The sequence below is a fragment of the Protomyctophum bolini genome, assembly GCF_963924005.1.
Source record: "Protomyctophum bolini genome assembly, chromosome: 11".
Classification (NCBI taxonomy): Eukaryota; Metazoa; Chordata; class Actinopteri; order Myctophiformes; family Myctophidae; genus Protomyctophum; species Protomyctophum bolini.
Window position 1 is genome coordinate 40,281,360 of NC_137872.1, and position 26,695 is coordinate 40,308,054.

The 26,695-nt window shown below is 43.1% G+C and overlaps 1 protein-coding gene across 1 annotated transcript in view; it reads left to right on the forward strand.

Annotated features, from left to right (window-relative positions):
• Nucleotides 1–2,247: 2,247 nt before the first annotated feature.
• The window catches only part of LOC308323490 (lysosomal alpha-glucosidase-like), a gene marked incomplete at both ends in the record, with an annotated part of 33,386 nt that continues 8,938 nt past the window's right edge, over nucleotides 2,248–26,695 (forward strand). Inside the window, 12 exons of the mRNA XM_080775218.1 lie at nucleotides 2,248–2,377; nucleotides 2,898–3,346; nucleotides 4,506–4,654; nucleotides 5,668–5,833; nucleotides 6,555–6,651; nucleotides 7,745–7,864; nucleotides 9,223–9,341; nucleotides 9,822–9,953; nucleotides 12,672–12,782; nucleotides 14,539–14,652; nucleotides 26,155–26,239; nucleotides 26,444–26,561. Coding sequence (XP_080631344.1) covers nucleotides 2,248–2,377; nucleotides 2,898–3,346; nucleotides 4,506–4,654; nucleotides 5,668–5,833; nucleotides 6,555–6,651; nucleotides 7,745–7,864; nucleotides 9,223–9,341; nucleotides 9,822–9,953; nucleotides 12,672–12,782; nucleotides 14,539–14,652; nucleotides 26,155–26,239; nucleotides 26,444–26,561 — 1,790 coding nt within the window. The remainder of the gene's footprint in view (nucleotides 2,378–2,897; nucleotides 3,347–4,505; nucleotides 4,655–5,667; nucleotides 5,834–6,554; nucleotides 6,652–7,744; nucleotides 7,865–9,222; nucleotides 9,342–9,821; nucleotides 9,954–12,671; nucleotides 12,783–14,538; nucleotides 14,653–26,154; nucleotides 26,240–26,443; nucleotides 26,562–26,695) is intronic.

The following is a 26,695-nucleotide window of genomic DNA, read 5'->3' on the forward strand; positions in this document are numbered from 1 at the left end:
CTGTAGGGGGCCAGACTGGACGTCTTTGCCTCTCTCCCCTCCGCCTTGCGGTCCCGGGCTTGTCAGGGAGGGGTCTCGGACCTCGCCTTTTGGACCACGCTCTAGGGATAATGGCCGGTCGGGACTGGCCCCACCTCCTTCCCCTATGAGGGACCTCGATAAGGGTAGGGGTCTCGGGCCCCACCCTCGGTCCTCGGAGGGAGAATGGAGGTTGATCAGGAAATGTGCACGCTCTTAGCCCCTGTACATTTTCTGTAGTATTACTGTTGTTTTTCTGTTTTCTGTATCTGCTCTGTATTGTTTTTTCTTGAATAAATAATACATGAGAACTGACGCTGTCACCGCCTGAAACTTCTTGGAGGGCGTGAGCCGATGTGTGGGGTGGTATAACCCACGACTGGGTCAGTTTCCTACGGGAGCTGTCCCAGGCCCGGTAGGTCACGCCCGTTTGCTTTTTCATTGGTGAATGAGGGCTCCTGTGCACCCACCTCTTGTGAGAGGATGGGCTATTCATGGGGCGTCCATAGGGCAGGACGGCACCGGTGTTACCCCGCTGCTTTCTCGCAAGAGAAAGGGGGGGGGGGGGCGTGAGGCCGCTTCTAGGCCTGGGTGCTTTGGACGGCTATTTGGTGGTGTTTTCACTTCAAATATTCGCGGGCAGGGTTCTGTTGCGCATGATTTGAGATGGCGATTGTTTGAGGACTGGTGTTCACCAGCTCAAGTGGTGCCTTTTCAAGCGCCAGTGAGGGTCGTTCTGTCGTTCCTCCAGGACCTCTTGGATAAAGGCAGAGCCTTTAGTACTGTCAAGGTGTATCTGGCTGCTATCTCTGCCTGCCACATCGGTTTGAGGACAAGACGGTGGGCCAGCTCCCGCTGGTACGCCAGTTCATGAAGGGAGCTAGTCGTCTCCTTCCGGTGACTAGGTCTTTGGTCCCTTCATGGGACCTTGCTTTGGTTCTGGACTCTCTGTCCCGACCACCGTTTGAGCCCTTGGAGGAGTTGGGTATGAAGCTATTGTCGCTGAAGACAGCGTTGTTAATAAGCTTTGATGACCGCTAAGAGGGTCGGTGATATCCATGCGTTGTCCACGAGTGCGGAATGCATGAGGTTTAATGGGGATGCTAGGGTGGTCATGAAGACCAATCCGGCGTTTTTACCTAAGAACCGCCTGGCTACCCTGGTACCGATGGACCTGGTGGCGTTCTGTCCGCCCCCCTTTGCCTCTGAGGAGGAGAGGAGGAGGCATAACCTCTGTCCGGTGAGGGCATTGAGGTTGTATTTGGACAAAACTAAGGCGACAAGGAAGACTACACAGCTGTTTGTCTCCTGGGATCCCAAGACTGTGGGACTGCCTATCTCGAAGATTAGGCTTTCCCAGTGGATCGTGGAGGCTATAGAGCGGGCTTACTCTGGTAGGAATATAGTGCCTCCCATAGGGTTGAAGGCGCATTCCACGAGGGGTATGGCGTCATCCTGGGCCCTCTGTAGGGGGGTCTCTGTTCAGGATGTTTGTTCCGCTGCAAGTTGGGCATCGTCTTCCACTTTTGCCACCTTCTATAGGCTGGATGTGACAGCAGCGCCGATGGCGCATGCGGTCCTGAGCGTGGCCTCCAGTTAGTGGAGTGACTCGGCTCCCTGGGGGGACATTGGTTTTCTCCAGGGTGCTGAGCTGGTTGTTCTGTCGGCTCCTCTTAGGCGCTTATGACAGACCTGGGCCTGGTTGGCTTTCCCAAGGAGGGGCAGTAGTCCTTTTGGGGACGTACTGTGGTCCTTGCTCACAGATGGTACGGGCCCTAAGGGTCCAGACTTCGCGATGACAATAAGGGAGTTAATAAAGTCTCCCATAAGTGAGCAGCCTTGCTAAGCTGATTAATATAACTAGGGGTTACGTATGTAACCAAAGTTATATAACAGCGAGCAAGGCTGCTCACTAGGATTCCCTTCTTGTTGCTTGAGAAGAGAACAATTGTTATCGAATGGAGACTAAGGGACGTTGACGCGCTTTTATACTAGCGCACCGGTGGGCGGTTCTCAACGTCATCACGTCTCAAAGTCCCAGCCAAAATTGTCTGTGAGTTTATATAATGCTTCTGTGTTTACGCTAGGGGGCGCAAACTCCCATAAGTGAGCAGCCTTGCTCGCTGTTATATAACTTTGGTTACATACGTAACCCCTAGTTTCCCCCACACATAATTACCTGATAGGGGGAATAGAACACAATACGCAGAAGTCTCCTCTCACCATTCAATGGGGGACGGTGGCTTCCCTACACACAAGGACTGTCTGACTCTAAAGAGGACGAGACGCGAAGAGAAGAGAGAAGACCGTAGGGGCGACGACATGGCGCTCCACTGCTCCATGGAAGGAAACATGCGCAGTTGAGGCTCACTAGACAGTAGCTTGTTAGCAGGCTGGCACTACGCCACAAGCTAAGTGGATGTTTTGGTCATGCTTAACAGAATTAAATGGTCTTTATAAGTTCTGCTTTTGCGTCGACACGTAAATATACAAAGTGCAGTCTGATACAGATGTAATTATCTTGTCTTCTGTTGGAATAGTGGAATGATGACGTTTATAATGTTTGGGGGAGCTAATGACGACAGCCAACTTCAGCAGCAGTGTCTGATTGCACCTGTAACAGTAAAATAGTTCCACATTCCTAAACGTTACTCAAACTATTAAACACAGTTTATACATGCTGAGTGCACAGAATATTCACAGCATGGCTGTATTGTCTTCGTCGCCGGCCCCAGCTATGATCCTGCTCACTTTGACATTATTATTGACATGTTTGTACATCAGATATTGTCCTGAACACGAGATCATCAGACAGATCAAGTCAACCAGTGCACAGCAAAACCCTGTGGTTGCATTTGTGAGACGTCTGATCCATTCAGCAAAACTACAGAGCAACGAGAGAGGGTATGTTTTGGATAACAACATTGGCCCCGGTCCTGAGCACCACCAGCACACACAGGACTCAGGGCGAACCCACACTCGTGATAGTCCCAGTGGAGACGACGACGACGATGATGACGACACCTGTGCTATGGCCCTGGAGGACAGGTTTGACTGTGCCAGGGACAGAGCCCTTAGCCAGGGGGAGTGTGAAGGGAGAGGCTGCTGTTTCGCTCCTCTGTCTGGTGGTGGTGGAGGAGGAGGACCACCGTGGTGCTTCTATCCACGGGCGTACGCCGGTGGCTACGGCATGGGACCCCTCACCCCCACCGCGCGAGGCCAGGCTGCCGCCCTGACGCGCTCCTCCCACACCTCCTACCTGCCCGGGGAGGTCGCCACCCTCCGTCTGGAGGTCATGGAGGAAAGCCACGGTCGCCTGCACCTCACCGTGAGTCTGTCAGTCTGTCTGTAGGGTCTGGCTGTCTTATCTCTGCCCTATATTATTCTTACCTTACTTCAGAAAGAGATGGAGTACGCACTGTTATACAGTAATCTCTAAGGCCTGTCAATGGGGGACCAAATCACAAACATTTCACTATCTGTTTTACAAAATACCTCTATCGATATTGTTATCTTTCTGTGAGGATGATCTACATTTTCTTGTGACGTGTTGTGACTGTGAGCTTGTATATGTCACTTTTACTATTTTTTTTAAAACATTTTGGATAAGTATAAAAGAGTACTTAAGTTATTCAAAGCACGAAAAGACACCCCGTTTTCCAAATCTGTTACTTTTCAGGAATCACACAAAAGTATCAAAAGTGCCAGAACTGCAAGCTCAAAATGTGTCGCATTTTGAGCTCACAGATCTGCTGCTTTTGATACTTTTGCGGGACGCTGTAGTAATAATAATGATGAATTGCATTTTATAGCGCTTTTCCAAGTGCTCAAAGTACTTTACAATAGTTCATTCATTCATACATTGGGAGGTGAAGCGGCGAACAGTCAGCACCAGCGTCCTCACTACCCACATTCACACACCAATGGTGGCAAGGCTCACACCGAACGACTCATTGGAGGCAGTGTAGTTCAGTGTCTTGCCCAAGGACTCTTCGACATGTGGACAGGAGGAGCCGGGATTCGAACCTCCGACCCACGGATCATTGGCATTGGCACCTCCTGAGCCACAGCCGCCCGCCCCCACAAAGTAGTACGATCAAGTAGGGTGTTAAGTTTGTTAAAACCAAACAAACTCGGAGATAATTAGTTTCTGACCGACAACAACTAAAATGACACAGAGGTGTTCCCAGCTGGAAAGGCATATTAACCCATTCTGAACGGGAACCCATTTGTGTGTTCGCATCATGTTATGCTTTAGCTATTGAAAAATAGCAGATCTACAAGCTCATAGCGTGCCACCGAGTGGCGCGCTACGAGCTTGTAGGTCTGCTATTTTTGAAAAATCGATGAACGACTGACATTTTTTAAATCTGATCTCAGGTCAGAATGGGTTCATCAGACCAGTGTGTGTCCAGTGGAAACCTTCGTATGAATCTGATCTCAGGTCAGAATGGGTTAACAAGTTACCGTGCTGTGTTCCCCTCCAGATAAAGGACCCTTCATCTCAGCGATACGAGGTTCCTCTCCCCCATGAGGATGACATTCATACTGATGTCCAGAACCCCCTCTACACCGTTGAATTCCAACCTGAACCTTTTGGCTTCCTCGTACGCCGTCGATCCAATGGACGGGTCATGTAAGTACTGTTGTCCGTACAGTGTTGTTTTCGTCGACTAAAACTAAAGACGAAAAATGTTCGTCGACTACCCTTTTCCACTGACAAAAACAAAATGGAAAGTAAATAAAAGCTAAGCTATGATGACTAAAACTAAGACTAAATATACTGACAATTTCGTCAACAAATTAAAAACTAGACTAAAATGTTTAGGAAGGGACTAGTGGACAAGAGATCCAGTATGTCATTTTACAATTAGTTGCATGCTGAAAATAGCCCGATTTACAAGCTCACAACGCGACGCGTTGTGAGCTTGTAGATCGGCTATTTTCGACGACGGCATCAAGGCCCGCCAAAATACATTTTGTTCGACTAAATCAACTGCAGATTTAGTCGACTAAAACTAGACTAACACTAAGACATTCCCGTTGACTAAAATGTAACTAAAGCTAAATGAAAACTATATTCAAGAGAATATGACTAAAAACTCAAATCAAAATTTGCTGCCAAAAACAACACTGGTTCCGTACAGTACTTGTTCAGGTTATTGAGATTCACACATGACACATTTCTGCAGTGAGGTTTTAACCCATTCAGGACGGGAACCCCTTTTTTTTTTTTTTAAGCATTATGTTATACTTTAGCTGTTGAAAAATAGCAGATCTACAAGCTCATAGCACGGCACCGAGTGTATATATATTTTTTTTAAACGAAAAACGAAAAAACGTTGGCTGTGAAAGAATATATATAATATATATTCTTTCACAGCCAACGTTTTTAACTCGTATCTTTGCTTCTGGGTGGGGTGGTGGTCGCTGGAACAACATATTTTAAGAGGGGGGGGGTCTGTGGCCAAATATATATCATTCTATGCGTCCTTGGCATGAAATGGTGTGAACACAACTGATAAAGAAACATGGGTTTTTCAGGGGAAAAAAATGGTTGGATTTAGAAGACAGTTAATGTATCTCTCCTGTTTGCCTGTTTGCTGCGTGTGTCCTTCCTGTTGCGTCTCGGACCGGCGGTCACTATAGCGTGAACAGCACGGTGGCTCCGCTGCTGTTTGCTGACCAGTACCTGCAGCTGTCCACCGCTCTGGCCTCCTCGCTGGTGACTGGCCTGGGGGAGCACTACGCCCCTCTCGTCCTGGACCTCAACTGGACCTCCCTCACGCTGTGGAACAGAGACATGGCCCCTCACGTGAGTCAACAAACCATGTACAACCCAGATTCGGCACAAGCAAGGGACTAAATTATTTTCGCTCCTATGCCACCAAAATGTGGAACGCCCTACCTAACAGTCATTAAGACATGTGAATCCCTTGACTCCTTCAAAACTGCTCTCAAAGGGCACCTACGGACGGCTGCAATTCGAAACTGGCCCCCGTAAAATCTGAATCCAAATCTGACAACAGCGCGTGAGTCTGTGGAGTTGGCGCCACAACAAATGCACATCTCTTAACCCCTTTAGGCCTGACGTCGAAATTTAAAAAATGTCTTCCTAAATCATGACAATTTTCCGATCCCCATCTGAAAATATGTTGAAGCAAATATTTGAGTTAAAAACGTCTGAACGAATATATATTCAAAGATTTGCACTGGCTTTTAAAAAATAGCAGACCTACAAGCTCGGTGCCGCGCTATGAGCTTGTAGATCTGCTATTTTTTCAATAGCTAAAGTAAAACAACACCAAACGCCAAAATGGGTTCATGTCACGTGACGTTTCATCTCTCCATATCCAGTGTCTCTTGTAAAAGAGATCTCTGATCTCAATGGGAACCTTTAGTGACAAGCGAAGCAGTGTGAAATATAACAGAAATAATCGTATTTGCTAAATGATCAGCATGAACCATTCCACGTTCTGATTTAAAAGAAAGGTACGGTACAGATATAGTTGTTTATTTCATGTTATTGTCTGTAGAGCGGTGCTAATCTGTACGGCTCCCATCCATTCTACCTGGTACAAGAGGAGGATGGTCTGGCCCACGGAGTCTTCCTGCTCAACAGCAATGCCATGGGTACGTTATTAATGTCACAGGTACCTGGATATCAGCTCATTAATGTCATGGGTACATTATTAATGTCACGGGTACCTGGATATCAGCTTATTAAAGGACAACTTTAGTTTTTTTCAACCAAGGTTCATGTTTTAGGTTGTTATTAGAGAAACTAAAAGGTGAGTGTTCATTTTCTTTCATTTGCTGCTTTCTTTCGTTTTAGGGATTTTTGCAGTTTTTGACAGGGGGGGCGTGGGCATTCGAGCATGGGGCTAAATATGTATATTTTAACACAATTTTATGGTGATTTATTTTTTTATGGTTTACTATAGCCCTAATAAACGCCAGGAAATTACATCTGGCCACAAAAGATCACGGGATCTATTGAATGTGACAAACTGACATATTGAGCCTATACACACACAGTATAAGCCTTCCCCCAGTAGGCTACCTTCACATTCAGTAGATCCTGTGATCTTCTGTGGCCAGATGTAATTTCCTGGCGTTTATTAGGACTATAGTAAACCATAAAAAAATAAATCACCATAAAATTGTGTTAAAAAATACATATTTAGCCCCATGCTCGAATGCCCCCACCCCCTGTCAAAAACAGCTAAAATCCCTAAAACGAAAGAAAGCAGCAAATGAAAAAAGATTAACACTCATCTTTTACTTTATCTAATAACCTAACCTAAAACATGAACCTTGCTTGAAAAAAACTAAAGTTGTCCTTTAATGTCATGGGTACGTTATTAATGTCATGGGTACCTGAATATCCGCTTATTAATATCATGGGTAAACCTGGACATCACTTTAATAATGTCATGGGTACTACTGGGATGTCACTTTATGCTTGGATATCTTCATTAATGTCATGAGTATAGTCTTCCTTCTCTGCCAGAGCTTCCCATTCCCATATTAGTGCTGTTCATGTACCCCTAGTATGAGGATATGTCATTATTACTAATGTAAATGTCTGAACTGAATGTCTGTTCTGTATAGTAATCCTGCAGCCTGTAATGTACTTATTAACTGTGCTGTGTGTGTGTGTGTGTGTGTACAGAGGTGATCCTGCAGCCTGTAATGTAGTTATTCCTGTGCTGTGTGAGTACAGAGGTGATCCTGCAGCCTGCTCCTGCTCTCACCTGGGTGACCATCGGTGGAATCCTGGACCTCTACGTCTTCTTGGGTCCTGACCCCCAGAGCGTCGTCCGACAGTACCTCCAGGTCATCGGTGCGTCACGTGCGTGCGGTGGTCAAAACTACACACACACTGACTGAACCTATCGGGGGCTCTGTCAGCCAAAACCATGTTTCTCAACCAGTGCACACTTCCCACTAAATCAAAAAACATCCTGGGTTCCATCCCTGCCCCATTTCACCCCATATCTCTTTCACTCACTTTCACTTTTTTTTCTTTTTAACAAAAGAGCTATTAGCTGCAAAAAGTATCTTTTAAGGGCAGATTCAGACTAGGGGTCTCGGGTCCACACCTGCGTCCAGTTGCCAGATGTTGTAATTAGTGTGACATTTTGTTTTTCCTTTTTTTTTTTTTGTGGCTTTCGCCTTTAATTTATTATTTTTGTAGAGGGATAGATGAAAGTAGGCTGACAGGGAATGGGGAGAGAGATGGGGGGGGGGGTGACATGCAGTAAAGGCCGCCGGGATCGGGAGTCGAACCCTCGACTCCACACTGCCAGACTGGATTACCAGCCGAGGTGCCTGGACCGCTGAGCCACGGCCCAGGCCAATTTGCTTTTGACATTTTTAACATGGTTAATGTATTGTAGACATAATGCATACTAAAGGACTGTTAGTGCACGTGTGTGTATTTAAATGAGGGGCATCTCATCACAAGTTCTCCTATGATGAGTGTATTTAACCCATTCTGGGGGCGGGAACCCCTTTTGGTGTTAGCATTATTGTGAAGCCTGTACTTCTAGGCTAAACAGCAGGGCGACTGGGTTGAACTTTAGTTTGACGGCGTGCAGTGATTAATTCAATATCCAGTCGTTAGTTTGAAGCGTGCAGTGATTAATTCAATATCCAGTCGTTGAATCTCTTTTGGATTATGTCAATCCATTTATTGAGAACATCCATATTCGCAGCAGTAGTATTCAAACTTTAAATAAACGGTGTAAACTTACAGACAAACAACAAACTGAACCATCGACCACGCACGGTCGAAAGCTGTGTCGTCTTCCCCTGTCGTACCTGAGTGCCATCACAGTGACTGGTAATAAGGGTTTCCATGACAACCACCCACCATTCTGACTGACTGATTGCCATGACGTCATGATATAAGAAGCGCACATCATACTCATCATTCATTTGTTTAAATAAATAAAACAAAATAAACAAAAAAGCATTTTGAATTCCAACAATTATGTTATGCTTTAGCTACTGAAAAATAGCAGACTCGGTGGCGTGTATGAGCTTGTGGGTCTGCTATTTTTGGACGACTGACATAGAAACATAGCTTTTTCAGAAAACTGTCATTTTCAAACAGACATTTTTTTAGAATCTGATCTCGGGTCAAAATGGTTTCAAAAAATATATTGAAATGAGGGCCTGGCTTTGTCGTCTTCACAGGCTATCCCATGATGCCTCCATATTGGTCTCTGGGCTTCCACCTGTGTCGCTGGGGCTACCGGACCACCAACGCCACGCGGGAGGTGGCACGGCGCATGCACGCCGCCAACATGCCCCTGGTAAGGAGGTGGCACAGCGCATGCACCATGCCAACATGCCCCTGGTAAGGAGGTGGCACAGCGCATGCCTCTGGTAAACATCATAGTATAAGCTCTAATAAATTGTTTACATGTGATGAACTCTTACAGTTCACTGTGAGACAAGTCCGGGTGTACCTTGACAACAACCACACATTATTATTGCTCAATATACCTGTATAACATCTAGATAAAAAAGGTTTTTATAAACTATTATTTAATTCACTCAGTGCTTTGTGCACACTGATTGAATACAGGTGTGCTCTGTTATACTGGCACAAGGTCGGCTCTGCCACTTTGAGAGGTTTTCATGAGCAGCCACTTCTTCTGAAATGCTGCTGTTGTGTTGTGATGCATTGGACGTATTATTACCGTGTGGTGTTCTTGCTTACTGTAAATCGCTCTGGATTAAGAGCGTCTTGCTAAATGCCTAAATTGTGTTGTGTCGCGTTGCGTCATCAGGACGTCCAGTGGAACGACCTGGACTACGCGGATAAACGCAGGGTGTTCACCTTTGACCCCCGGCGATTTGGGGACCTCCCAGACATGGTGCAGGAGCTCCACCAGAGGGGCATGAAGTACGTCCTGATCCTGGTGAGATAGACCTTGACCTTGACCTCATACGTCATAATAGAGCGTCGCAGTCCCTCCCCCTTTCAGAACGACGAGTGGCCCAGGAAATGAATCGCAATGCATTTTTTCCCCATAGGCATTTCTTAATTTTATTTATTGAAAGACCTTTTAAGCGTCGTACGAAGCCAACTCTTGTCGTGACAAATCATGACGACACACACAATATTTTGGACCAAACAAATAATTACAAGATCAGTGAGATCCAATCAGGGTGTGCCACGACCCGCCCCTTCTAGAACACGTTAGCTCAGGCTATCATCATAACCCTAACCGTCTGTAACATAATAACCCATTCTGAGTTCTGACCTGAGATCAGATTCTAAAAATGTCTTTTACATCCTGACAGTTTTCATTCTGACCTGAGATCAGATTCTAAAAAGGTCTTTTACATCCTGAAAGTTTTCATTCTGACCTGAGATCAGATTCTAAAAATGTCTTCTAAATCCTTCTAAAAACAGTTTTCTGAAAAAGCTATCTTTCTATGTCAGTCGTTCTTTGATTTTTCAAAAATAGCAGACCTACAAGCTCGTAGACCTGAGCTTGTAATATCTAAAGCATGACATAATGCTAACACCAAAAGGGGTTCCCGCCTAAAATGGGTTAAAGTGCGTTCTAATCCCACTAAGACGTCTTCAAAAGGGACAACAAAGAACATAATAAATTCCTTTAATTTTAATAAATAATTATTAAGGGACCAAGAAGACACGCAGTGACTTTGGTCACTTCTTGTATTTGTGTTTTTTTTTCTTCTTCTTCTCCTTCTTCCGCCAAAAATAGCTGTTCTGACTGAACCGTGCAGTCGCTTTTTACGAAACTCGGTAATCTGGTAGAGGGCCATGCCAAACGGTGACCATGTGAAGCCCATGACCATTGGCCAAATGGTGGCGCTATAGCACTGAAAATGCAAACTTTGAACGTGCATATCTCATGAACCGTTTCACCGTTGGCAATGACACTTTGATACACATATTTGTCTCCTCATGGCGAACAACTTTCGTATTCTGACTTTTGACCTCTGACCTTTAGATTACGCACCATTTTGAATTATATGAAAACCATTTAAAATCTATCTCCTCCCAGAATTTTTGATCAAAATGTACAAAAACGGCTACACTTGAACTTTGGACTTAAACGAACAAAAAATCGTAACAGATTTCTTTTAAGTGAAAAAATGAAGTTTTTATGAGCCAACGAAAATGCTGTTTTGTGATAGCTGTTCTGACTGAACCGTGCAGTCGGTTTTTACGAAACTCTGTAATCTGGTAGAGGGCCATGCCAAACAGTGACCATGTGAAGCCCATGACCATTGGCCAAATGGTGGCGCTATAGCACTGAAAATGCAAACTTTGAACTTGCATATCTCATGAACCGTTTGACCGTTGGCAATGACACTTTGATACACATATTTGTCTCCTCATGGTGAACAACTTTCGTATTCTGACTTTTGACCTCTGACCTTTACATTACCCACCATTTTGAATTATATGAAAACCATTTCAAATCTATCTCCTCCCAGAATTTTTGATCAAAATGTACAAAAACGGCTACACTTGAACTTTGGACTTAAACGAACAAAAAATCGTAACAGATTTATTTTAAGTGAAAAAATGAAGTTTTTATGAGCCAACGAAAATGCTGTTTTGTGAAACCTCTCATGCAACTAATACGTCTTCCAAATACGGTTGGCAGCTAATACCTATACTGCATGATGTTATTGTATAGAATGAGTCAACTGACAGTGTCTGCTTAGCTCAGTCGGTAGAGCTCTCGCCTTTGGACCACAGTGTCACTGGTTCAAATCTGGGTAGTGACAACTCAGCCTGTCATTCTTATTTGTGCATATCTATCTCCCTCTCTCTCTCTTTCTCTCTCTCCACCCTCCTCTCTCTCTCTCCCTCTCCTTGGTCCCGCCTTATCGCTGCTCGCAGCTATATTTATTATTATTATTATTATAATAACAATAGCAGCAAGAATGATAATAGATCAAACTTGTAGAGCGTTTTTCTAGGCACTCAACGATGCTTTACAAAACAACATGAATAACTTTATTAAAACAAGGGGCTACAAAAGAAGCATACAATCTGTTCAAAATAGAAAGAAAGCTGAAGCTGTAATAAAAGCAATAAAATCCAATAAAAACCTCATTATCGATGATTAGTGCAGTTAGTTCTGCTGGAACAAGAGGAAAGCTGACTGACACTCAGTCAGTAACCATATTTGTCCAGGAGATGTCAGCCTTGCACCTTGAATCAAACGTCACTGCCTTTACATGCGTTCAGGTCTGAAACTATACATTGTTTTCTTACAGATACTTCTTCAATTAATCGACGAATAGAGAAACACAAAAAAAAATGTATAATGGTTTTCTTTATACATCAGTGACTCAATGTAAAGTTTGACCAAAACAAAATCAATTAGTATACTAATGTACTAATTAATGAATTAGTATGAACAACCACTTTGTCATGCAACAATATCTATCACAAACAAAATAGCAAAAATAGCTGCTCTACAATCTTCTAAAACACACACACACACACACACACACACACACACACACACACACACACACACACACACGTATGTATATGTATAAATAAATAGCTGTGTATGTCTATTAAAATCTCTTCATAATGCATTGAATAAAGGTATTAGTTTGATGAACAAGGTGTGTTCCAGGACCCTGGGATCAGCAGCAGCAGCCCTCCAGGTACCTACCCTCCCTTTGACGATGGTCTGAAGAGAGACGTCTTCATCAAGAACCTCACGGGACACACGCTCATTGGCAAGGTGTGTGTGTGAGTGCGTGCGTGCGCTCGCGCCTATTCGGGTTCCTTACAGATTCCTTTGGGGAGCTCCAAATGGACTCTTACATGTATGTAACTCTGAGAGTGTACAAATGGAACCAAACGGGTCCATTTGGTCCCATTTTGTCCACACTCTCAGAGTTATGGTGGTTCATGAAATTAAAGAGTTTGACAACCACCACCGCCGGTATAGCAGACGTGAAGTTCACATAACCACAAATATGTCTTTAACGCATTTTAGACCTGAGGACGATTCTACAAATGTCTTCTACATCCTGACAGTGTTCACAAAAACCTGTTTCTATGTCAGTCGTTCTCAAACGCATCTGGACATGTAGTTCCAGGGACCCCCCCAGGATCAAAGATTTGAGTTCAAAACGTTAGCTCTGAAAGAATATAGGCTATATTCAAGTATTTGCACCACATACGTACGCTATGAGCTTGTAGATCTGCTATTTTTTTCAATATTCCAGAAACGCTTCCAAATGTGATGGAACCCATTCCGGTTCCGTCATGTTGGATCCGGTTGGATCCGGTTCCTCCCGATTCAAATGTATGTCCAGATCCCAAACCTAGTGTGCATACATCATGTGCATTCATGTTAAAAAGCTACAATCTGGGACAAGTTGTAATGAATAAAACTTTGGTGGTGTATGAATTAAATATTTATTTCCGTGTCATGCCACTTTGGCCCATCCCATATGGGATTACATGACACATTTAACAAAGTACGTTGAAACAGTCCTTCCCGTTCAAATTCCAAAATGCATTATTGAATACATATTTGGTACAGTATTTGAACAAAAACGAAAACAAATAAACGTGGCCATTTTACATGTAAATGGCCCTCCTCCTCATTGACCAGGCCTTTTCAAGGAATGAGGCAAATGAAAAGGTGTACTTTTGAAATAGGCGTTTCAGTTTCTCGAAGTCCTCCATCCATATAAATTCATGATTTGGATCTATCTTATTAAAAAGTCTCTCCCTAATAGAGTTGTAGAATGGACAAAAAAAAAAGCAAAATGCATTTCATTTTCAATTTCCTTTAGATCACACAGACTACATACTCTATCCTCCTCAACCCAACCGTGCCTACATATCTACCTGTCTCAATATGCAGACCAAGTATGCCAGCTCTAATTTAGGCACACAAGGATCGTTTATTTTTTTACAGATTATACAGTACATAGTTTTCCGTGTCATAGACATGTTTTATCTCACAGTACGTGCAGAGCTTTGCTTTATCCTTTACATTTTGATAGTTGGGCATGCAACAAGGTTATGTCTTCAAAGTTCAAACCATGTGACTCCCATTGGAAATGCATTGAGGCGCGGCCATGACACACAGAAGACACAGGAACACAAGTGTGTCTTGTGTGTGTCTAAGGGCCGATTCATACTCCTATTTTACCGCTGTTTCGGCGCTGTAGTGCCGAAATGATTTCGGCTCGTCAGAAATTTTCAGTAGCACCGAAGAGCCGACTTTAGGACGGTACCCGCCCCCCCCGAACCTCAAATGACGTCAAATTGTAGGCTCTACAGCGCCGAACCGACTTTTATTCGGCTCTAAAATAGGAGTATGAATCGGCCCTTAGGTGTGAGCGAGGCCTATGTGGACACCAAAGAGTACAAAGGATTGTATACTCCTCCTGTACGTGTGCCTGTATTTAGCCATAGATGTGAGATAAAAGGGAAAAAAAGGATTTAAAATGTTGAGTTCCATGTTGTACTATGTCCAGGTGTGGCCCGGCCCAACGGCCTTCCCTGACTTCACCAACCCAGACGCCACCCAGTGGTGGGAGGACTGCATCGCTCTGTTCCACTCTAAAGTCCCGGTGGACGGCCTGTGGATTGTGAGTATATATACTGTGACGTCACGCCGCATCTCTGGGCCTCCAAAAAGGTACTGGAGCAGTTCGGACTATTTTCACCTTTTTATGCAAAGCATGGAACGAAAACAAGGTTTCAACGTAAGATTACATCTTCGTCGGGTCATAAAGAAACACAGGCTACAGGTTATTTATAAACGGGTGAGAGGCAGTGGCATTCCATTCAATTAGCCAATGTCTAGAGGCCAGCTGTCCACATGTGAGATACATTTATTTTTTATTGGTTGATTTGATTTATTAACAGTTTGCAGAATTACAGTACATTTCAATTAAGTACAAGTCAATACAACAACCGTTAACTGTGAGTGGACGACACCATGAAGCATTACACTCGTTTACAATAGGGAACACCATTTTCAATTCATCAAAACATACGAATATATACACAACTATATAGTCAAAACAAGAAATCAGGTAAAGAGGGAAAAGAAACATATACAGTGAGGGGAAAAAGGGGTGGGTGCCTGGGGATTCAGATTTTACGGGGGTCAGTTTCTAATTGCAGCCGTCCATAGGTGCCCTTTGAGGGCGGTTTTGAAGGAGTCAAGGGATTTGCATGTCTCAATGACTGTTGGTAGGGCGTTCCACATTTTGGCGGCATAGGAGCGACATTAATTTTAGTCCCTTGTTTGTGCCGACACGGACACACAGTTACAACTTTCTAAATATAACAAGGACGACATGCAGACTGAAACAGGTGAATTAACTTTGTGATTGAATAATATAAGGTCAAAAGTTAGGCCTGTATAAAAAAGACAGTCGTGAATGTATAGCTCTTACAATTTCATTGTACATACAATGAATACAATTACAAAAAGACATTTAGGGCAGCAGGCCAACTATGTGGGAATGGACTGCTGGTTAATTAAGGGCTGAACATTCATTTGATTGGCTTTCAACGTTTGCGGGAGAGGCCACACAAAAAGGATAAGCTTCTTTTTGTGTTTTACATCTTCACTTTGAAACCTGTTACCATGCGGTAGAAACCATGGCAAGACAACTGCACAACCCAAACCACTAGACAAGTTTAATTGTGCTTTAATGAGTCATACTGGATTGTAGAATTTATGTTTTGGCGATAATCCTTCATCCAACCGGGGGGGTTTTCTAAATCACTCAAATCACTGAATGTTCCTTTAAACCTACGAGTGCCATAGGTCGTAGGTCTGATACTTTCTTTTAATCGTGAAAATGTGGCCCAAATGTTTGAATATATCCTTTTTAACGTTTTAACGTTTTTAACTCAAATCTTTGCTTCTGGCAAGGTCCCTGGAACAACATATTTGCTGGTGGGGGTCGGCGGCCAATGACATATATTTTTTGGGGGGGTCCTTGACATGAAAATGTTTGAGAACGAATGACACATCGTTCCCAGGTCAAAATGGGTTAATACATATAGATTTAGATACTCAAGCGCAGATCGGCGTCTGCATCCATGGCTCTGCGTAGGTTCTGCCAGAACAGCCCGGGGTGCCGTCCAGCCTGCGGCCAGCTCAGGTAGGTGTGGCTCTTCACCAGCTTCTTCATGTGGTAGTAGGGAGACAACTGGTGGGCCGGGATGTCCTCCAGGAACACCAGGATCAATATGTCCTTCTGCTCGTCAAACAGACGGTAGCTAAACACACAGGAGAGGAGAGGACATTAATAATAAAGCCATAATTAAGTACCACAGTGCCACAGTTTATCTTCAACACCTCTTAGCTTTAAGCCAACATGGTTCCCTCCAGACTGGTATGTGGTGGGGGAAAATGTATGTAATGTATAGAAATCTGAATCCCCCACCCACCCCCTTTTTCCCCTCACTGTATGTGTTTCCTTTTCCCTTTTTACCTCTATGATGAGTTCCTGTTTTGACTGTATAGTTGTGTATATTCGTACGTCGACTCTAATTGTTTGGATGAATTGAAAATGGCGGGCCCTATTGTAAACGAGTGTAATGCTTTATGGCGTCGTCCACTCACAGTTAACAGTTGTTGTATTGAGTGGTACTCGAAATATACTGTAATTCTGCAAACTGCAAATAAATCAATCAATCAAGTACTCTGTTACGAGTAAAAGCCCGCAATTCAAAGTGTACAAAAGTATTTGTATCAAAATGTGCTTAAAGTACCAAAAGAAAAAGTACTCATTATGCATCCATTTCAATTTGGCAGACTAGCCGATTTAGGCCTGTCAAAATGTAAAAATAATGTCTTCTAAATCCTGACAGTTTTCTGAAATATTACAGTGGTGGTCAATATTTCATGTCAAGTATATGTCAATTATATGTAATATTCCTCCGCCCCCAAATGAAAATATATGTTATTCCAGGAACCCCCCCAGGAAGCAAAGATTTAAGTTGAAATGTTCACTCTGTAACAATATTATATTCAAAGATTTGAGGCACATTTTCACGCTTTTTGAGCTTGTAGGTCTGCTACTTTTCAATAGCTAAATTATAACAATGCCTAAAACACCAAAAGGGGTTCCTGCCCCAAAAAAACCACTAAATACATGAATGACTGAACAGCCCCCACCTGGCCATCTGGATCTCTCTGGAGCACCATTCACTCTCCAGGTAATGATGGCTGATCACACAGATGGTCTTCCTGCTGCCATAGATGGCATCTGTGATGTTCTCTATGATGGGTTTACCTGGGAACAAACCACACAAACATTATCGCAAACGAGATTCAAAACTATTTGAGGCAAGCCGTCGCAAAATGCTAGCTCCGGGTGGCGGGACAATGCTGGGCTTCTGCTCTGTATGTAAAGTCTCTTGACACATCTTGTTGTGATTTGGTGATAGAAAGAGACGTATGTTGTTTATACAGTATAAGTGAGAGACACATTTGTGCTAGGGCATTAAGAAACTGGTCGACTAGTTTACTAGTCGACTAGTAAATCCACTAGTCGACTTTGTTGGTACTATAGTTGACTAGTTAAGAAAAATAATCAAATTATTTTTTTATTTTTTTCCCCTGATTTTGTAGGCCTCAAGATCAGGTAGATTATAGTTATAGTCACCAATGTACACAGTTTAAAAAAAAAAAAGAATTTAAACGTTTTTTTTCTTTTTTTACATAACAGATAGTTAAACAACTAGTCGACCTGTAAACTAGGCAACTAGTAAAAATGACTAGAAGTGAATGCCCTAGTTTGTACCTGGTGGGAAGTCTCGGTGGTGCAGACAGAGTCTCCAGCCCTGCTCTCCCTCCAGCACTGGAAGCATCTCTCTGTATACCCAGAGCTCGTCGTGAACGTTGTAGGAGATGAAGGCGTCGTAGCGCTGAGGAGACCCCCTCTTTCTTCGCGTGGCATCGTAAAGGTAGGCCAGGAAGAGGTAGTAGCCGTAGAGAAGATGCAACCGCAGGAAGTGGTAGGTGAAGGATGTGAGCAGAGTCAGCACAATCACACAGGTGGAGGAAACGAAGCAGATTAAGCTAGCGTCCGCCAAACAGGAGTGGTAGTCAAAGTCCAGAAACCTGGTTCCTTTTTTTGCCAGAGGAAAGCCACAAGTGTAGCGGTGAGCACCAGCTACCAGCGTTTGGCTGTTGTTCAGCATCCACTGCTGGAAGTCGGAGTTAGAGCAATCGCAAGCGAAAGGGTTTTCACCCATGTTAACATACCGGAGAGCAGGGAGAAAACTGAACACAGAGACATTGATCACTGCCAACTCATTCTGGCTCAGGTCCAGCCAAGAGACTCGTGTCAGGTTGGCTTGTGCCAGGAAGTCCAGGGACCTCAATGTATTGTTGGAGAGATCGACGGACTCTACATTTTGAATCGGGTAAAACAGCTCTGGGTCCAGGTGTGGCAGATTAGAACTCCTTAAAGTAAGAGACTTCAGCTGTGGTACATATTTAAATGTGTCTCTGTGTGGTAGATCAAAAAAGACATTCTCGGCTGTAAAATGTTCCAACTTTTTCATTGCCGATAAAAAGGTTGATATGACATCGATTTTGAGTAGTTTATTACGTTGTGGAATAAATGTTATGGTAAATGTCTTCAGTCTGTTCAGTATAGCATGGGGAGGTATCGGTGACAGTATATAGGGGGAGACATAAAAAATTACACCAAGTGTTTCAAGTGCATCTAGTCCTTCACAATAGGTATCCCACTCACGCACTTGACCTAATCCCAAGTCTAATTGTTTGAGCGATTTCAGACTTATAAAATCCCCCTGGCTGAGCCTTGAGACAACATTCTTATTTAAATCCAGTAATTCTAGTTTCCGCAGACCAATCTTGAACGCGTCACCAATCGTCCAAATGGAATTGTCATGCAAAGTCAGAGCCTTTAGCTCATTAAGATGTTGAAATAAGCACCGTTTGAGTTCAGAGATGTCATTGTTATCTAGATGAAGGTGTGTGAGTCTGGTTACATTTAAGAAGTCCGAGCAGCTTAAATCATTAATATGATTGTGACGCAGGTCTAGGATTTGTAGCATGGGGAGATGTTTAACATCGTCTGGCACTTTGGAAAGCATGTTGAATTTGAGGTTCAGGTGACTGAGTTGTTTCATTTGTGTTATTGAACCCTTTGACAGTTCAGTCAGGTCATTATCCGATAGATCCAGGTTAATTAGCTGAGTACAAGGTGACAGTTTTTCAGTTTGGTTTTCCATGCTGTTATATACGTTGAGTGTCCTCAGAGTGGGTATTTTGCAGGCAATATTTAAGAGCCCTCTTTGGATCCATATATCCATGATATCCAGTTGTAGGTATGCTAGTGAATCAAGGCTCTGTAGAGCCTTTCTGATGGAGTTAAACGAAAATCCACCATTAAAAGACACCTTAGTTATATTCCTGAGAAAATACTTGTCTGGTATGTCCCACTCCAATCCATCGGCAGTGCCACCGGCCAGGTCGATTGTCTCGAGATGTGGAAATACAGCTGTTGTAATGCTAAACTTTTTCATTGACGGTGCATAATCAACTATCAACTCCCTGAGCTCAGAGGTCATGTTGAATGGCAGATATTTTGACTGGAAAGACTCTAACTCATCACTTGATATTTTCAACACGTGCAAGCGTGGTAGTTGTTGTAAGATGGTGATGATATCCATCATTTGATTGGGTGTCATGCTTAGTGTCTGCAAATTGGGGAGTAACTTGAACGCAGCAGAGTCGACAAATTGGATATAGTTTTGTTCCAAACTCAGTAGTGAGAGGTTTGACAGTCCTTGAAACATATTGTCTGTCAGTGTTGTTAGTAGGTTATTGTCCATACGGAGCACTTTAAGTTGCACCAAAGGGACAAAAGCCCTGTCATCTACATGAGTTATTAAATTGATACTCAGGTCCAACACCGTTAGATTTGATAGATGCAAAATATCTGCACTGCTTATCTTTGGGATTCTATTCCACTCCAGTTTTAACTCCTTAACATATCCAGGAATGTCATCTGGTATCCTATACAGACCACTCTCGGAACAGTCCACTGAAACACCCTCAGTGACATTTTCAGAGTAATGGATAGTGCAGTGTTTCAGGAAGTAAGCCAGTGTGGGACTAAGATGAAGCGTGAACAACAGAAATAAGAAGGAGAAACAATGGCAGCTTCCTGTCTGTAGCTTCATGGCTGTGTTCAACTGGGTCAACTGTCGGGTACTTTTGGTGGAGTGACTCTGCTGTGGACACTGGTTGGTGACAACACTGTTCAGCATTGATGATCTAAAGGGGACACAACAGAAAAACGGTTACACTGCACATGTAGCCTTTTATTTGATCTTTAAAGGACCACTTCACCACTTATCTTCATATAATTGGTCCTCACTATATGGTTCATGAAAAAAAAACATTTATTGTTGTCTGTGGGCAGTTCAGAAACTGTATTTATTTTACAAATATATATTTAGATTTATATTACTGAAATAAAGGTATATAGGGTAAAGGATAGGTGCTGGGGAAACAGTTTGTACTCGCTCTGGAGTGTCGGTCAGAACACTGGATGATGAGGCAAGATACAGAGTCCAATGGTTTTAATGGGGGTTAAGGTGGTAGCATGGACGGCATACAGATGCATTAATAATTAATAATGTTCAATACACAGGAGTTTCATTCCAAGCCACTGACGTCACTAAATTAACCATGGTTACGTTTAAGTTACTAAACTAAAGCGCCCGCGAGGCGGCCACTGTAGCAGCTGTTGGCAATTATTGGCAATGATTAAATTGCGGATGCAGAGCACCCGCAAACGTAAAGAGGGGGATATATATATATAGACAGTAAACATACATTCCAAACAAACTGTAAACAATACACAACCAAGGTAATGCTATTGAATAATCCAGGCAGGTAAACTAGGCTACAATGTCAGAAAATAACAGAAGACAGCCTAAATAGCTATATGTCCATATTGCAGATCAGCACATGAGCACACTGACCATCGTCATATAATAAAATGACAGAAAGAAAGTAGCACTCGGGAATAAGTCAAACATCACAGAAACATGTAGCACAACTCACCACTGTTCAAAGACGCACACAGGTAAAGGAAATAAATATAAGTATGAACAGGAATGTCCGTGGTGAATTTGTGAGAAGATAAACTCCGACGGGAGAAAACAGTCTCTTGGCGTCACTTTGTTAGACTACTAATTTAAAGGTGGGCGCGCTCTCGCTATACCTGCCTGCGGGGCGCGCTCATGCACGCGCTTTGGGAGCGTGCCTGTCATGTCTCTTGGACTTTGTAACAATTACCGTGAGAACGCTTCCACAGTTCCATTTTCGCATCGCAACTTTTCAGGAACAGAAAGCTTGCAGTTTCTATTAACTTGTTCCCCATCGATGATGGCGGGTTTCTGAATTGCCCCCAGCCCTCCCATGAGACACAGACAGAGTAGGACACATTGTATCATGAACTTTTAGTTAGTGAGGACCAATTATATGAAGGTCGGTTGAAAAGAGGTGAAGTGGTCCTTTAACTCTACATAGATGTTCAGTATACATGGCTCATGTATACCCCTCCCCACCCCCAACACAAACTGACTGCAAAAATAACCTTATAATAGAGAAAATATATATGAATACTGAAACCAGATATAATCATTAAGAAAAGTTCATGCATGTACTATGTGTACTACAGGTATGTAAACTCTTCATTTCCATATTCCAGCCATTAAAAGAAACAACTTTTTTTGTCTTTCTTTTTTTATATAATTTAGGGACCCCCCCCACAAATAATTTGGCGACCCACATACCCCTGCGTTATCCCTGTTTGTTTGTTTATATATTTGATATGGACATAACAATTACATTGCTCATTGCACAGTTGCACAAATTGTAGATGCATCGTTTACAGTGTGTTAGCACATGTGCTAGTTTTCACCACTTGTCCACAGGAGACTTTTCTAAAAAAAGAAAGTGACACTATAGTTAAAAAAAAACCACCCAATCAAATACAAAAATAATTATACATTCTAATAATATTTACAGCAAAATTGCAGTACCCTATAGACTATAGACTTATGTGTGGACAGACTTGTCCCATGTCATCATCCTGCTGGGACAATAAAGTATGTAAAAGTGAAGCTGTACACAGAAATACAAAAGGTTGTGGACAACATCCCCATTTAGCCTGTTTCACTTCCCTGACAGTCATCAACTTCATGTTTCATCATTCTTATCAAATTATATCTTATATCAGTATGACAAGTCAGTTCGGTTCATACTGTTTGTGCTCTACTACAGTGGTTCCCAAACTTTTCCACGTCAAGGACCCCCACATTGACACTAATTAAAGGAGAATTCCATACTAAAAGGCTTTCTTACCTTTCTTTGTAGTTGTTACGTCCCCACCAAAGAGGTCCAGGTGTTATTTTGTGCAAAAGCTCCTTATTGGCTATTTTCCCTACCATAAGCCCTAAATGAATTGAATGGGAATTGAATGGGGCTATGGGGTGTTGTTGTGCTAATTCGCTTATTTCCATCACTCAAAATTATATATTTTTTGTATATATCCTCTCTTCATAATGTAAATAATATCCCAAGCGGCACACTTTACTACTTCTTTCGATGGAAATAAGCAAATTAGCATAACACCCCATAGCCCCATTCAATTCCCATTCAATGCAATGTAATTCATTGAGGGCTTATGGTAGGGAAAATAGCCAATCAGGAGTTTTTGCACAAAAAAACACCTGGACCTCTTTGGTGGGGACGTAACTACTACAAAGAAAGGTGAGAAAGATAAGAAAGCATTCTAGCATGGAATTCTCCTTTAACCCCGCGGACCCCCATTTGAAAAGATATGCCAGGGACCCCCATAAGAGAAGATTTGTACGGCTCCAGCAGTGATTCTCCACCATTTTAATTTCAAGGACCCCCAGTTTGACGTGCATTACGGACCCCCCGTTTAATGGCATTTCTGTCTCTGGGACCCCCAATGTATATTGTAAAATTACAGACCCATAAGGATCCATTTGGTTCCTAACTATCATTTAGCTGTGGGGGGACCCCCTGGAACTCCCTCAAGTACCCCTGGGGGTCCCCGGACTCCACTTTGGGAACCACTACTCTACTACACCAGGGGTCTTCAACATTTTTCAGACCAAGGACATCTTAGCTGAGAGAGAGAGAGAGACAGGAAGCAGTCCAGCTGCTTCATGTCTCTTTATAAAATGATGTTGCAGAATGAAAGTTTTCATAGATCGCATAGAATCCATAGATAGCCTTTTGTTTGTTTATATATCTTTTCTAAATTATTATGTTTGATTCATGTTGATGTGTATTCTCTGATAAAGTAAAAACAGTCCCCATCACACAAAGATTTTGCACACCCCTCTTTCTCTCTCTCTCTCTCTCTCTCTCTCTCTCTCTCTCTCTCTCTCTCTCTCTCTCTCTCTCTGGGGTTGGGTAGGGGAAAAAAAGAAAAACAAACAGACCCGCTCTTAGCTAGTGTACTATTTTTGAATTTGAGTCCTTGGGATGGTCATATATATTAGAATCAATCAATTAAAATATATTGCATACACAATAAATACATGTATCTTTAAAAAAAAAGAGAAATGGGAGAGATATTGTGGACTAAAATAAAACCTGTATTGACAAATATTCTCACTGCAAGTCTTAAGCTCCTTAAAGGTAGTGGGACCGAATTAATGTGGTGGGCAAACCCATTTAGGCCTGAGGCCTCTAAATCCTGCCCTAAGGTTTCTGAAAAACTTCAAATATATAGCAGAATCAAAATGTTTACATTTTTGAATACTGTACATACTGTACAGAACCCAAATATGGGTTCCCGTTCTGAGTGGGTAAAACACCAAAATGGGAATGGGTTAATTCATACAGGCTGGTGCTTTTATTTGTGAAATATCGAGAATTTGACTGGTTTAGCCCATTAACCCATTACAACTGGAATTTTAGAATGGCAGATATACAAGCTATATACAAGCTTGCACGCAGCGCATCACTGAGCTTGTACATCTGCCTTTTTAAAATGTAAAAGTGTGATATATACCAACTAATTTAGGGTAAGTCTTTGGTTAAAATAGGGTTGTTAAATGGCTCTATATTCTGATGGTACTCATTGCTCCCTCTCCCTGTCTCGCTATAGCTCCTTATTAAACAGAAAATGCATTTTCAGGTCAGGTTACCAATTTTATCCAATCAGGATAGAGAACAGAACCCATATAGGGCGCAGAGTAAACAAATGCAGTCGGTGGTGATGACGCAAATAAATGAGCAGACAACATTGGAACTAGAACACTATAAGGAATTGGAATATTGAATCCTACCTGATCTACAGTACATACCACAATCGTCCTTTCAGTGGTTTACTCAACATAGGAATGAAGGGTCATTTCAGGGAGGTCCATTTGACCACAGCTGGCCTCTCAGCTGTCACGTCAGAAATCACATGGGGTGACCACTTCACTGGGGTGAGAGAAGTGAAAGAGGAAGCACGCTGAATTGCAGAATTACTTCTTGGAAATGAGATATGCAGGCCATGGGAACTATTATAATAAGGCTTTCGCTCCTGTTCGTATTCACACTCCCGGGAGGCCGGGGTGCATACTTAGTTTAGACTAGTCATTGGTTAGACATGGGTTAAGGTTAGGTTTAGGTGTGCTGCCCCGTGGGAGGTTAGGGTTATGGTGAGGGTTTGATATAGGTTGTAGTTGTAGGACTAATGACTGGTCTAACCAAATGACTAGTCTAAACTAAGTACTGTCTAAACTAAGTACTGCACCCGGGAAGCCAAGGAAGAACCTCCATCCCAAAGTGTTCACATGAGCCTGCCACCGGGAGGCAGATTTTTGCACAACACACTTTTTGTTACTACCACCATTTTTGTTCAAACCTCACCCACATTAGTATACACCTATGTGGTCATGTGATCAAGACGTGTTTGTCAGACTGCATTCTAATTGACTAGTTAGCGTACCCTGGTTACAGGCAACCCAGCCTAGCGGAGACCAGAGCTCCTCTGAGGGAGACACTTTTCTAGTTTTATTTTATTCCAAAGGTATTATTTGGAAAGGTTTGATATTTATAGAAGCTGAAAAGGGTGGGATTAAAGAAGCCATGACTTCGGATATGATGGTAGGAAAACTAAAGGATGTGACTTTACCATTCAATTAAATCAAGTTAGTTTTGCATTGTTCATTTGAGTTTTTATTTATAGTTTCATTATTCTAACACTTTCTATTTTAGTTTTCTGTAAACAGACTAGTGCACACACTACAGTAGGCCTACACTCAGCCTCACACTTATCAGTGGTGATAACAGGTTTGTTGCATCTGTGATCTCACTGCCATATGTCTTATGGTAGTATTGTATGTGCTTCATACATGTTTTGATATGAACGAGTCCTCTCTCTCCTTCCAGGATATGAACGAGTCCTCTCTCCTTCCAGGATATGAACGAGTCCTTCTCTCTCTCCTTCCAGGATATGAACGAGTCCTTCTCTCTCTCCTTCCAGGATATGAACGAGTCCTTCTCTATCTCCTTCCAGGATATGAACGAGTCATTCTCTCTCTCCTTCCAGGATATGAACGAGTCCTTCTCTATCTCCTTCCAGGATATGAACGAGTCATTCTCTCTCTCCTTCCAGGATATGAACGAGTCCTTCTCTCTCTCCTTCCAGGATATGAACGAGTCATTCTCTCTCTCCTTCCAGGATATGAACGAGTCCTTCTCTCTCTCCTTCCAGGATATGAACGAGTCATTCTCTCTCTCCTTCCAGGATATGAACGAGTCATTCTCTCTCTCCTTCCAGGATATGAACGAGTCCTTCTCTCTCTCCTTCCAGGATATGAACGAGTCCTTCTCTATCTCCTTCCAGGATATGAACGAGTCCTTCTCTATCTCCTTCCAGGATATGAACGAGTCCTTCTCTCTCTCCTTCCAGGATATGAACGAGTCCTTCTCTATCTCCTTCCAGGATATGAACGAGTCCTTCTCTCTCTCCTTCCAGGATATGAACGAGTCCTTCTCTCTCTCCTTCCAGGATATGAACGAGTCCTTCTCTCTCTCCTTCCAGGATATGAACGAGCCAGCCAGTTTTGTCCAGGGTTCGGTGGATGGCTGTCCTGACACCGACCTGGAGAACCCTCCCTACACGCCAGGTGTGTGTGTGTGTGTGTGTGTGTGTGTGTGTGTGTGTGTGTGTGTGTGTGTGTGTGTGTGTGTGTGTGTGTGTGTGTGCTGACTCCATTATAGTATTTACACAAGTACTACTTTAATCTCATACTGTGTAATTCTTTCTGTTATTTAATATTTAGTATAGCTACTATATTTTATAGTGTGTGCGTGTGTGGTTTCACAAACAGGAGTGGTCGGAGGGCGGTTGAACTCTGGCACACTCTGCATGTCTGCCCAGCAACAGCTGTCCACTCACTACAACCTCCACAACCTCTATGGGCTGACGGAGGCTAGCGCCACCCACAGGTCAGACACACTCACTACAACAACCTCCACAACCTCTATGGGCTGACGGAGGCTAGCGCCACCCACAGGTCAGACACACTCACTACAACCTCCACAACCTCTATGGGCTGACGGAGGCTAGCGCCACCCACAGG